The sequence below is a fragment of the Phocoena phocoena genome, chromosome X, assembly GCF_963924675.1.
Source record: "Phocoena phocoena chromosome X, mPhoPho1.1, whole genome shotgun sequence".
Taxonomy (NCBI): Eukaryota; Metazoa; Chordata; class Mammalia; order Artiodactyla; family Phocoenidae; genus Phocoena; species Phocoena phocoena.
Genome location: NC_089240.1, coordinates 112,774,653 through 112,789,108, shown reverse-complemented (window position 1 = coordinate 112,789,108; position 14,456 = coordinate 112,774,653). Strand labels below are relative to the sequence as shown.

Sequence of the window (14,456 nt, the reverse complement as noted above, 5' to 3'; positions counted from 1 at the left end):
TACTACTGGACATCTATTGCATAGATATTTTAATATTTCTTAATAAGCATAAACACTTCTTTCCAGTCTATAGTGTCTTATTTTGTATGTCCATGTACATCTGTAAGAAGATAATAGGCCAAAAGTTTTGCTGGGTATTTATGGGTGTGTGTTTATACATATTTGCATATATAATACGTTCGCTTGGTGTCTCTCTCTCTCTCTCTCTCTCACACACACACACACACACACTTATAACATGAAAGCCAGAGCAAATATATAATAAAATATACTAGGACCCCTCCCACCCCACCCCCATAGGAACCACAATATATAAACAAAGAACAAAGAAACCTTCCTTCTTTAGCAGATGTGAGTTTCTCTGACGATAGTGTCAGGAGAATTTCACAGAGCTTATACTGCTCTGAGCACCCTGCGATTCTGATCTGCAACTATTAGCCAGAGTCTATATGAAAAGGGGCCATCTCTAGGGTAATGGCATTGTAAATTACAATCATTGCACTCAGTTACACTCAGAAACCAAAAGATATGTAGTGCTCCAGTGTGCCTTGTAATCAGCACCTTTGAGAATGTGGGTAACAGCATCAGAACAAAAAATGGAAGCTGAACGTGTTAGAAAAATGGATGGTGGAATTAAATCATCCTTCTGATAGGAACAGCACCTTATGTGGCAGGCACATTTTTTTCTATCATTTTGTTGATTTTTAAAAAAACCCTAAATTGTGGCCTTGTAGCCAAGAATGTCTTTTTAAATCATTTATTGCTCTAATCAGCCTGGCAGAGCCTTTCTGTCATGCTGATAAGGAAATTAAACTTTCCTCATACTGGGTTTACTTGCATCTTATACACAGATGTTTTGTTTTTCTTTCAGGGAACTAATTCAGAAGTTGAAATCTTTCATCAGCTTCTATAGTGCTTTGCCTGGCTACATCTGCAGCCATAGCCCTGTGGCTGAAAACGACACCCTTTGCTGGAATGGACAAGAACTCGTGGAGAGGTAATCTTTTTCTAATGTTAAATATAGCAGTATTTGAGGAATACCCATCATATGTTCATCTCAATGTTAGTTGTGTCTTCTCTCCATTAATTTCATGAGAAAAATTCTAGAAAAAAACGTACACATGAACATCTCTGACATGGTGGACGCCGTCTATAACTTATAGCCCTCATAGAACTTACAAACTTTGAAGCACATGGAGAACTATGGATTCAGGAACATTTTACAAATTGTAAAGCATAAAACAAGTCTTTTTTTGGGGGGTGGGGTGTCTTTGGCTTCTTCCATCTTCTCATTATGTGGGCCCTTATTGATTGATTGATTGATTGATTCGAAGAAATCATATTTGTACTAATAGCTGTTAGTTATTGCGAGTTAACTACATGTTAAGCACCACGCTTATATGTATTAACTCTTTTTATCCTTACATCAATCCTGTGAAATAGCATTGTCTCCCCCGCCCCGTGCCCCGTGTTCTAGATGAAGATAGAGGAAAGAAGAAAGCGGAGGGAAGGAGGAGTACCATTTCACAGTATTTTTACTGAAATGTTTAATCATTTGAGTGTTTCTTAGTATAATCTGTGCTAACATTCGTCATCTCTGAAGAATTTGCTTATTGTTGGAAAGGAAATAATATATATTCATTTCTTCAGCAAATATTTACTGAGCATTTTCTAAGTGCCAGTCATGTCGAGGTGAAAAGAACAGGCAAATTTTCCTGTCCTCAGTGAGCTTTCATTCTAGTGGGCTAATGGTATTCCTAACCTCCATTGCTTTGCATGTGTAAGGAATAGCTTACAATTAAAGAATTAAATCGGGAGGGTAGAATGCTTAGGAAACCATATGGAGTTGGTGAACATGCTTTCAAAAATGTCTGTGCAAGGGGTAGCGTGTTGTAGAGGAGAATACAGAAGAGACCTGGATGCAAGTTCTGAATCTTTCACTGACCAGTTTTTTAACCAAGGGCAAGCGACTTAATCCCTCCGAGCCTTAGTTTCCCCATCTAAAAACCGAGATGGTTGGATTAGAGCACCTCTAGCTCCGGCAGTCTGTGTGTTTTATTTCCTTATGGATTTATACATTCATCCATACCTTCAACATTTATGTTTGAGATACTATGTGTTAGGCGCCAAGGTAGGAGTTAGGGATATGAGGGTGAACAAGATAGGCAAGTCACTTGCTTTGAGGAGCTTACATTTTAGTGGAACCCAATATCCGGACACAGGATAATTAATCATTAATTAATCATGGAATTAATTAGCAGTGTAATGTCATGGACAGAGGAAGGCTTTGGAGCCAGATGAACTTGGATTTGCATCTCAGTTCTGTTACTGACTGCGTGTGGCCTGGGGTGAGTCACTTCACCTAGAAAGTCTCAAGGTCCTCTTCTGTAAGGAAGGGGCATCTCACAGGGTTGTTGTACCTAGTAGGTGAGGTGAAGCCCCTAGCAGACTGGCAGATAATGGAAGCTCAGTTCATGTTACTTCTCTTCTTTCTCCCTTCCCCCACCACCCCTCCTCTTCCCAATGCAAAGTAGAACACATGCCTGAAAACAGCTTGTTTTTCAGCTAAGCTTTGTACTGACCTGGAACAATGAGAATGAGGTGCTAATGAGACTGAGGTTGCATGCCACCCTGGAGATAGACCTCTCTGTAGCAAATGTGAATCAGGCTGGAGGGATTAATGTCCCCATGCAGCCCACTCTACTCCGGAGAAATGGTGTATCTTTATCACCCTAAAATCTCTATCAGGTACTGAGTAGAATCATGGAAATGTACCTAACTGTTACCACATATTCATTTAAATTGTCAAAGAAAAGCAGTTGGTATTTGGCTTTATAAAAAGCAGATGCCTTAAAACAGGTATAAATGATATAATATTTAAAAAGGAAAACGCCCACAGGTCAAATATGTGGTTCTTGCATAAACTTGATGAGAGACCATCCCAATGGCTTACCCATTGGTATATTAAGATGGTGAAAAATAAACAATCCCTGAACACTAATTTGTTTTAAGCAGCATATCTTGTAGCCATGGAAATTTTGGTTTATATTTATTTACTAAAGTAATCATTCATTTATTTACTCATTTAACAAATATTTGAGTACCTACTGTGAATCAAGCACTAGTATGTTGCCTCACTGTTCTGATTGTTTAGAGCAAATGTTGTAACCCCGCTGGATATGTCTTCTGGTATATCAGATGATCCAGTTTTAGCTAATTCAAAAGAATTTCTTGTCAGGCAGGCCTATGTTTTTATTTATTTATTTATTTTTTTGGCTGTACTGGGTCTTCACTGCTGCACGCGGGCTTTCTCTAGTTGCGGTGAGCAGGGGCTACTCTTTGTTGTGGTGCGTGGGCTTCTCATTGCCGTGGCTTCTCTTGTTGCAGAGCACGTGCTATAGGCGCGCGGGCTTCAGTAGTTGTGGCACGTGGGCTCAGTAGTTGTGGCACGTGGGCTTTAGTAGTTGTGGCACGTGGGCTCAGTAGTTGTGGCACATGGGCTTCAGTAGTTGTGGCACGCAGGCCCTAGAGCGCAGGCTCAGTAGTTACGGCGCACGGGCTTAGTTGCTCCACGGCATGTGGGATCTTCCCGGACCAGGGATCAAACCCATGTCCCCTGCATTGGCAGGCGGATTCTTAACCACTGCGCCACCAGGGCCGTCCCGAATTAGTGGGATTTTTAAAAATTGAATTTTACTCATATACTACTTCATGTTCAGTATGCTTTCATGAAGGATGTTGTCCTGGAACCAAGAAAGTCCTTTTCTATCAAATGGAAGAATCCAAAGCCTGCTAACTTTAAATGAGTCCAAAAGTTAACTAAATGCACTTCTGCACCGTTAAAATAACTGTTAAACTTCTTTGTTTAATTTGCTAGCTTTTAATATCTTAGGATATTGAAAATGATAAAATAAAATAAATATTATAGTATGGAGGAAAGTCATTATTCCAAACTCTTACTTGTACTTCTGAAAAAACAATTTTTTCGGAACAACTTTTATTGTTGATATATACCCTGCAGGAATAAAAGAAGGAAGGAAGACAAAGAAGGTGGGAGGAAGGAAGGAAATCAAACGTGTTGGTAGACAGAATAAGGATGGTGTAATCCAGGAAGTGACCCTTTCATGGTTGACAACCTCGGGTTATAATTAACCTGTACTTTAATCACCGACCTAACGCAACGATGGGACTAGGGAATAGTGTCGAACTAGATTTTTACCAAATTACTCAAGAATATACATTTAATAATATGAAGTTCTATAGCCTGAGGACATGCCCTCTGTTTGCACCATTTATGAAGATTAGCTTTGCGCTGCATGTCTCATCTATAGTTAAATCCTCTTTCCAGTGCTTTTCATTTAATTTCTCATTTAATTTAGTCTTAAGTAACAGTTGCCAATTCATATTGTCAAGTGGCTTGTGACTTTGTTGCCTTTATAGGTTGGATTTGTGTTCCTTTGAAAATATTTTACTTTTAGTCAAGAAAATTTATGAAAAGCAAGGATCTTGAAAGAGAACAAGACTTAAACAAAAAAAAGAGAACAAGACTTGTCAGTGGAGACACCTGATTAAAAAGAAAATATTGACGTTGAAGAAAATATTGATCAATATCCATGTCAGCTGGGTTATCATAGCTGTTTATAACCTCCTACTATGGACGTACAGATCTTTCAACTTTTAAAGAGTCAAACAAGTCATTGTCTCTCTCAATTAGGTCATATTTCACATCCTTTCAATTTTTATCTCTTATGAATAAAATCAATTGAACTATGCAGGAAAAGAACGTTTTTACAGATCTAGTCTCAGGGAGTACCACATAAGCATCATTTGTCCTTCTCACCTCCCCCTCCCTCCACCACCTCCTCATCTTGGCTGGAGATAAATATTGGCTTCCAGGATTTCACAGAGAAATCTTCAAATTAGCAAGCTGGGCTTGTGTGAGGTATACTCCATCATGAGAGTCACCATGTATCCTACAGGCAAAGATCTCCTACCATTGCCAAAGGCAGAAAATCCTCCTTCTTTTGCCTTTGTAGAACTACAGTGAATTTCAATTACAGAATCTCTGAGACCAAGAGAAAAATAAAGGAGCCGATAGAAGAAAGCTAACACTGGGCTTAACAGCTAAATGTAGGCTTTGCCTGTATGAAGAGTGAACAAATTAGCAAATACATCCTCAAACACCTTTTTAGAACTGTTAGGCCAAATATCTGGATAATTGGCTGAAATTGTCACCCTCCTTCTGGATGGTTTGATACTATGTAAGCCCTATTTTATTGTTTAATCAAGTTTATTTTAAAATAGCATAAGAGAGAAACTGTTTGAACCTATACATGTTCAAAAACCTTAGTTAGAAAAAAATACTGGGTTTTTTTCTACATTAAACATCTGATAATGCAGGTTCCTTCAACAAAGATTGAGCACTTACTATGTACTAGGCCCTGTGGGGCATCCAGTGATAGGTAGAACGCAGTGCCTGCCCCGGCTGAGGAGTTTACAACTTAAGGAGAAGAATGAGAGGAAAAAAGTCAACCAGCCTCCTTCCTCAGCAGTCCAGGCAGAGCTCGCCTCAGAGCTGTCACGGCAGAGGCTCCTACCCATTTGTATTGGGCGTGCATGCTAGTGTGTGTGTGTGTGTGTTTTATATTATGGTGAAATTCATATAATATAAAATTAACCATTTTAAGGTATACAATACAGTGGCATTTAGTACATTCACTATGTTGTACAATCATCACCTCTATCTTGTTCCAAGACTTTGTCATCACCCCAGAGGAAACCTTATACCCATTAGTGATCACTTCCCATCCTCCCCTTCCTCCAGCCCCTGGCAACTAACCAATTCTGGATATTTCATATAAATGGAACCATTCACTTAGCGTAATGTTTTTAAGGTTCATCCAAATTGTAGCATGTATCAGCACTTCCTTTCTTCTTGTGGCCAAATAATATTTCATTGCATGGGTATAGCACATTTTCTTTATCCAGTCATCAGTTTTCCACCCATCTTTATATTAACCCTGAGCAACTACTGCTCTAATCAGGCTTTTCCCACCATTTCTGAATCAGCTTGGCTCACCTTTAACCTTGAGGACAGGACAGCCTTCAGGTCCCCCATCCCCATCATACTTGACCACCACCTAAATGCTAGCCTCTCCTCCACCTGGCCTCATCTCTGTATTCCTTTGTATTTTTTTCTCCCGAGTCGTTTTCTCTCAGCGCTGTGTGTATAGTCAGCTGGTCTCTCCTGCAGTCCACATACCTCCTATAGGAGTTTATACTTCCCTAGTGACTTTGAGGTTTATCAGTTGCACATATACAACTACTTATATTTTGTGGCACGATGCCTCAGTTCCCTCTATATCCAGTCCTAGCTGGTTTTGTTGCTCTTCTGCCATGTTGCTGTGCTCGATGGGCCTGGATCAAAACGTCAGCCCCAGAATACTGCTGTTATCCTCTGGCTGATAGATCTGCATGGCCACTTTTGTTCATTATGGATCAGTATCCATTTTGTATTTTCTCGGCATGACTCTGGGACTCTCAGTGGAGTACATGGGGCACCTGGCATTAGAGAATCAACTCCCTGAGATCTGCAGGGGCACATTGCAGTGAAGGTGCGTCCTCTCCCTCCTACGCAATCTTACCTTCCATTTCACCTGAGAAACGATATACATACACACTCACTGCAAATTCTCCCTTATTTCCACTGATCAGACGAGTCTTCCAGTGTTTATAGTGCCTCTCCAGGATTTCTCTGCCTAATTGGAAAGGCAGAAGCAGGAATATACAAAGCAATTATTTTAATTCTCAAGGAGTTTTGTTCTTGTCTCTAAACCTTCTGGATGCTTCAGAAAAGTAGCGTAACGAGACTGTTTTTCTTCTGCTGAGTTGGAGGGATAGACTGTGTCATGTCAACAAGTGGGAATGAATGAGAGAACCATTAACGCCCAATTCCTGACATGTACAAAATAATGTTGTTTTTTTAATGAGATGAACAAAACGGCTGGGTTTTGCCCTATAATGTAGGAAAGGTGAGGGGAAATAGTCGATTCTGTTTTTCTGATGCAGTTATTTTAAGAACACTGTTTTGAGGACTTGAGGTAGGGGAGGGACCAATTTCTAGCACTATCAAGGTTTTCACTGGTTTAAAGAGCAAAATGGAAAGACCTTCAGGATCTTCAATCTGGTTGTGAAGGAATTAATTGAAGAAAAGACTGATGTGTGGAGTGTATACATATTCAGACACACATATGCACTTGCACAGCTCATTCCAATCACATCAGAACAGGCCAGTGATATGCAGCAGTCGCTATATATAGCTCCCATGTTCTCATGCTAAAATAGGTTATTATTTGAGTGTTGTTTGTTAGTTTAGGCTTACGTTGTAGCTTTTCTCCAAAAGGCTCAAGGCAGTGTACATAGAACTTTGAATATGGGATAGCCAATGAAAACACCAATGGGGAGGCAAATATAAAATAAAAAACAGAGCCAAGAGGAAGTGGGCACAGGAAAGAAAGTAAACAGCGGATCATGGAAATAATATTGAATGGTATTGAGTCACGTCCTAAAGTCATTTACTTCTGAACTTGTTTAGGCACAAGTCAGACTAAACTCCTGCTGTAGCCAAGGCTTATAGCTCTTCCTATCAGCCCCTGTTGTGATGGTCGGAGGGTTAGAAACTGTGGTCAGCCTTCAATACCCCAGCTCTTCTCATTGCTAGTTCCTCCTTTGCCCCCTATCCTGCAGGAGGCTCTGCTTAGGAAAGGCTGGCAGGAGGGAGAGAGGGACAAATAGGGCTTTGGTATATATATATTTTTTTTGACTGGGAAAGTAACTTTATTTTGTTTGGAGCACTGTCTACCTCCACAGTTCTTGGTCCCCTTCAGACATTTTTGGATTTCATTTCATTCAGTTTTCCTGGAAACAGAAACACGACACTTCACTTTTTTCTGATTTGAGTGTATGTCCTAGAATGAAAATACGGAGGTATAGCTAGTATAGCAGCTTATATATTCTAACTTGCTTTAGGTAAGTCAAGATTTTTCATGAAAAAGTCTTGAAGGAAAAATAGATTACATAGAAAATGACTTAACTTGGTGTAGCATGAAATATTTATGTCAGCTAGAGATTTTTTTATAATCTTGGTAAGGTAAGACAGATAAATTTGGGGTACGCCCCCATGTAATAATTCCTCTAAGGGCTTACTTAGACTGACATATTTTCCGTTATAGATTTATGTCAAAAGTTGTCTTTAGTGACAGCTATTTTTCAGAACCTACTCTATGGCAATACAGTGACATTTATCCCTTAAGATTATAGTATCACATACAGCAGCTCTACCTGCAGAATTGAGTGAGAAAAACCCAGCTTATCCTACTGACTGACAGCATAATATGGTCTGCCACGTTCAGGATGGGCTGTACTTGTCAACTGTCAGGTCTGAAGTAGCAGGAGGAGACATCCTCATGGCTCAGCAGTGATGTCTGTAGCCACCTGTTGAAGGCTGGATGGCTTATTCTTGAAGCAGATTGTGTTCTCTTAGTTCTTACCAGCCCCACCATGCTCAGTTGGATCATCTCATTATATGGAGAGCATTTGGGGCCTCCGAGGCAGGTCCCAGCATATCCATACTGTCAACGAATCAGTATCACCACACAGCTTCCTCTTTGAAATGTGATTCTGAAGGTGGAGTAAGACCTGTCTCCTCTATCACTGCTCTGTGCACCAGACCTCTTCTATTTTTGCTGGGAAGGCTTAGGAGATGGGTCCATGAAGGACTATATAATTGCTTTGAAGAAATCATTTATTTAACACATCAGGGCTTCTATGTCCTTGAAGTATTTCTCCTTCCGAGTAGGCGCTTTGGTAGGTCACAGACTGATTTCACTGCAGGTGTTCAGCCCGTTGATCATCAGTGGTACAGACAATTATAGGGAGAAGACCCTGAGAGGTTAGGATGCGTGAAGCAGGTGATCGGTGCATTATCAGGAAGGAGTGAGTGCAGTCATTAGAACGATACAGATGGAGATTTTCATCCTGGTTTACACGTTGACTCTGTGCTTCTGGCAAGTCATTTAGCATCATGGTTCTGTTACCTTGTTTGTAAGACGGGCATAATGGTACCTATTGTGCAGGATTGTTGTGAAGCTGTGTGCTGGCCCATAGGCACTGAATAAATGATAGCTGTTGATGTTACCACGTCATTAGAGTGTGGCTGAGCAGGACAGTTAAAGGTCCAGAGCAAGGGTGAAGAGCTGTAGGCCATTCTTCCTGTAAAGGTAAACTGGATCCGGGGTAAATATCTACACATCTTTTGGAACCAAACTGTTGAGTGGGGAGGCTGCTCAAGCAGGGTCATAGCATTTGGGATTCATTTGGGGTAAGAGGATAATAATGTGACGCGTTATTTCTTGTGACACTTAAACTGGCTTTAAGTGGGCTTTCCAGAGAGGCATTCCAGAAATGTTTTAAGTAATGTCAGAATCGTCACTGGGACCCAGCATGGTTTTGGCTGTATACATTCTGGTTGATATTTAGTTACGAATTTGAAATCTGCCATTGCTTTTTATTCACCCCTCGGAGAGCATGTAAGGGAGGTGACGAATTGATTGAAACAAGGCTGCCGGAGGGCACAAGTGCCCTGGCCTTTTCCCGGTGAAGTGGACAGGCAGTCCTTGAGCGACAGCAGTGTCACTTCATCAGAACACCTTTGCCTGACACAAATGGGACACACCTGAAACATTTTCACGCAGGTACTCTGACCCAGAAGTGTTATTTCCGGTAGTCAGTCGCCGAGTAGCAAGAAAATGGACTCTTGCGACTCCGAGTTTGAAGGACAGGGAGAGGCCTGTTAGGGAAGCCTCTTTCTTGGGAGCCTCTTGCCGATGGCCCTGCTCTTAGACCCCTCTGACTGCCTTGTTGTTGGGACTTCCGTGGTTGTGGTTTTCATTTTTCTCCCCTGCAGGCTGCAGGACATGGTCGGCAGGTGCCACTTCTTTACTGCCACTGGCCCCAGTTCTTCCCCCAGGGTAAGCTTTTGGGGTCTCCATTGAAAGAAGCTCAGCTCTCCAGTCTTTTTGCCCTTTCTTCCTATACTTAAGCAGATACAAAATATTGCTTGAGTTTCTCTGATGATTTTTACTGATAAAGTCAAGCAGTTGGGAGTTCACAAAAAGCACGCAGAGGCGAATTGCGCCAGTGGTAAAAAGCCACGGGCTAGAGTGTTTCAGCTCACAGCTTTGGGGTCAGCAAGCCTGGGTTTGGATTTCTGCTCCAGTACGCAGTAGCTCTTTGTCTTCTCTGAGCCCGTTTCCACATCTGCACAGTGGAGTTAATAATCTCTACTTTTAAAGGATTGTTGAGAGAATTCAGGAAGATTGTGAAATACACAGTAGGGTGCCTGGAACACAGTAGGCCCTCAAGGAAGGGTAGCTATAACTGCTGTTTTTCAATAAAATAAGCCTATAAAAATGGTCCTTCCAGTTCTTTACTGGAAGAGAGTTGGAGCCGGGCTTTAGCTCCCTTCAGCGACCCATTTCTTAATTCTTCAGGGAAACAGCTTTATGTGCTCCCTCTGACTTGTATCTTTTTTCTTCTCCCGTCTGCAAAAACATTAAAATCCTCATCCCTGGCCCTGCTTGGCACAAATGGTGGGCATTTGGGTCCACTGGTGATCAAGGGAGAGTTATTTGAATCTATGGGTATGTACTGGACTGGCCTTCCTACCTTCAATATCTTGTTTTATAGCAAAGGCAGTTTCAACAGTTCCTCCTAGAACTTCTTAACAGTGATTGACTCAGGTAGTCTTCCTATTTTACTTACAATAGAAACCAGGAAGGGTCTAGTCGTCCAATGCTCTGAAGTCCTTTCTGTCACCCTTGGATTAACCTTTGTGGAAAAGGAGAGAGGTCATTAAAATCGGTCATGATTTCCCAATTTCTCAAGCCAATGAATTTTACTCTTTTACGTGAGTTTGGCTTTGATCCTTGGATTTGTCGCCTCTGTAAAGAAGTTTCATTTCCCTGTGAAGGAAAATGTATTTTCATTTGTAGCTCCGGTGTCACAGGAGCTTCCTACTTTTTGCCTCCAAATATTTTAGTGATCTACGTGTCAGATGGATCTTAAACCACCCTAGGGGCTTCCCTGGTGGCGCAGTGGTTGAGAGTCCGCCTGCCGATGCAGGGGACACGGGTTCGTGCCCCGGTCCGGGAAGATCCCACGTGCCGCGGAGCGGCTGGGCCCGTGAGCCGTGGCCGCTGAGCCTGCGCGTCCAGAGCCTGTGCTCCGCAACGGGAGAGGCCACAACAGTGAGAGGCCCGCATACCGCAAAAAAAAAAAAAAAACCCTAGTTTGAGCCATTCATTGGCCCGTTTTGTCCCCTTTCTCACTTCTGGGCACAGCTTCAGGCCCGGAGCTGGGATGAGTCCCTGTTTCATGAGAGCCAGAGTGAGCTGGCCTCACCCGAGGTCAGGGTACACCAGCCTTGAGTTGGAGGGATGTGTAGGGGGTTACGCTACACAAGAACTCAGGCTGAAAAGCTAATGACCAGGACCATCCTAGAAGGGGCCAGAAAAAGGTACTGTGCTGGCTCACCTCTCCTTATCCTTGACTCAATGGCATCTCTTCTGAGGAGCCTGAATCCTTCTGCCCCATATGCCCTAATCTGGGTGAAGACCCTCAGCACATAGGTGTCCCTCTGGCACATCTCCGGTTACATGTTTTCTCTAATCTTCCACTAGAAGACAAGTACTGTGTCTTCTAGCTATATATCCTCATTGCTTAGTTGTACCTGCCATAGAGTAGACTCTCCATACATTTTTATTGAATTCAATAAATAAACCAACAAACATACTTGTTGGTAACAAACCAAAGTACCAGATCTAGCTTCCCCATGGTATGTCTGTGTGCCTTTGGACAGGTTTGCTTAAACTCTCTGTTTTTTTTTTTCTCCTTTATAAAATCGTGTAATTAATGCCTCCCCTGGCAACCTCATTGTGAGACTCCAATAGGCAAACATGTATGAAATAGCTTTGAAAATTATGAGGCGCCCTCCATTTACTACGTGTTAATGTAGAAAAGTAGATCAGATACGGAGGGAAGTTCTACCACGAATAAATGGAACTATATGTTGGCTAATTAACACAGCATTACTGGCTCTCTTTATAAACACAGAGCTTTTAGCAGCTTCCCGAGTATCTCTCCCTGTGCATCTCTCCAAAAATATTACTTTAAAAAAATGTGTTTTCCTTAAGCAAATTCACCTACTCCCACAAATTCTATTTTTAAACAAGTCATTCCATGGTGTTGAATAAACCAATTGACCCGGCATAAGGAAACACTTTGAGGGATTTGTAGCATCAGTTTAAATTAATGAAAAGTCTGAGTGACAGACTTTTACAATAAATGCAGCTTTATTACTTGCAAACACATGTAAATAACAGTGCTGGGAATAGAACATGGAGAAAGCCTGCATCGGAGAATCGAAGTGAACAAATAAGAATCATTGATAATGAGGCTATTGCTGTGTGAATGTCCTGCTAAAGACCATCATCCTCAAACTGGCTAACGTTCCCCTGGTGAAACCCGTTTATTGAAGAAACTCTTTTCTCCCCCTTCATAGACGCGAAGAGAGTCCTATTAAAACCCCCTTCTCATGGCTTGTGGATAACACAGCTTTTCCAAACCCCAGTGGATGGCATTTAGCAGTAGTGCTCTGCACTCTAGTTATAACAAATAGCAATTCTGAACAGCAAACACCTTCTGGCCGCTACGGCGATCAGCTTGTTCCAGTTTGCCCACGACTTTCCAGTTTGGGCACAGAAAGTCCCGAGTCCCAGGAAATTTCTCAGTCTCAGGCAAAGAGGGACAGTTGGTCATCTCCTGGCACCTGTGCCCTTAGGAGCTACTAAATATGGGAAAAGGTGCAGTTGTAGGAGGGTGCAGGGATAGCTGGGGAATTGCAGCTCTGTTGGGTTTTCTACCTTCTCTATTTACCTTCTCTTACCTTTTCTTGCCTGAGGCATTCTGAAAACTTCTCTCTTCCCTTTGCCCCCTCCAAATCCTGTCTGAGGGTACAGTGTAACTTCAGAAAGTAGGACTGAGAAGAGGGGGTATAGCTCAGTGGTAGAGCATTTGACTGCAGAAAGTAGGACTGAAACAGTGAAGGTACTTAATGATGATAATAGCTAACGTTTCTATGGTGCTTACCATGTGTGCATTAAGTTAATTCTCACCACAGCCTTCGGATCTGGACATGATCATTACCCCCATTTATTGGTAAGGTTAACAGCAAAAGCCACAGCACTAGTAAGAGAGATGGGATCCAAAGTCAGACAATCTGTGCTCTCTTACCCACTATACTGCCTGTCAGATGCTTGGCTTCTCTCCTTCATGGGTTCAAAACCCTCCTACCTTCTTCCTGTTCTTTTTTTTTTTTTTTAATGCAGTACGCGGGCCTCTCACTGTTGTGGCCTCTCCCGTTGCGGAGCACAGGCTCCGGACGCACAGGCCCAGCAGTTGTGGCTCACGGGCCCAGCCGCTACGCGGCATGTGGGATCCTCCCGGACCGGGACACAAACCTGCGTTCCCCTGCATCGGCAGGCGGACTCTCAACCACTGCGCCACCAGGGAAGCCCTTCTTCCTGTTCTTGATGGAAACCCTGATCTAAGCTTGCTCTCCTCTCTAGTCCAGCAGAACTGGGGTGGGTGTCCTGTCTGGCTTTCCCTGGCCTGTGCTGCGAAATCCTATCCTTTCCTTGGTCTCTCCCCAGTCCAGACCCAGTAAAGTTGCAGTACCTTTCCTGCCTCTTGCACTATGCTTCTGTGCTCTCAGATTTTCTCAGGGCCGGAAGGTGGCATCTCCTGGGAGAAAGAGCCGATGACCTCCATTCCATCTCCTCTACACAATATCTCTTATGATGAAGCCATTGCCTATGTATCCCCTGTGGAGCTGTGGAGCCCATGCAAGTAGAGACCCTTTAGCCCTAGACTGGAAGTCCAGCCTGGGTCTTAACTCTACCACGAGCTGGTTTGTGTGATCTTGGGCAAGTCACAGCCCTTCAGCATTTTATTTATAAAATGAAGGAGTTAGACAGGATGACCTCTAAAGCTCTTTCAAGCTCTAACAGGCCATGAGATCCTATGGCAAGGATATTTGAGGGAGGGAGGAGTCTGAGAGGAGGAGGGATGCCACAAAGCCGCCTTGGTGACTTTGAATTTCCAGTTCTTTCCCTGATGGCTTCCCAAACAGACCAAAGTGAAAGCGATTCAAAAGGAGCCCCGGGGCGTAATCATTCTCATTAGAAGAGATCCTCCAGGTATCTTTGGGGCTACAGGGGAGCAGGTAGGTTGGCTGTTTGAGATGTTGTAAGAGGTCTCAGTTTCTGATGTTGGAGAGTTTGGTGTGAAATTCACACGATTAAACCTTAAAGAAATTGTCTTCCCCCATAGCACCTCGT

The 14,456-nt window shown here is 42.7% G+C and overlaps 1 protein-coding gene across 4 annotated transcripts in view; it reads left to right on the top strand.

Moving 5' to 3' along the window:
* Positions 1–14,456, top strand: part of GPC3 (glypican 3) — a 446,037-nt gene that overhangs the window by 287,987 nt on the left and 143,594 nt on the right. For all 4 annotated transcript variants that reach the window (XM_065900580.1, XM_065900582.1, XM_065900581.1 and 1 more), the window contains one exon: positions 872–997. In XM_065900580.1, the coding sequence (XP_065756652.1) occupies positions 872–997 (126 nt within the window). The remainder of the gene's footprint in view (positions 1–871; positions 998–14,456) is intronic.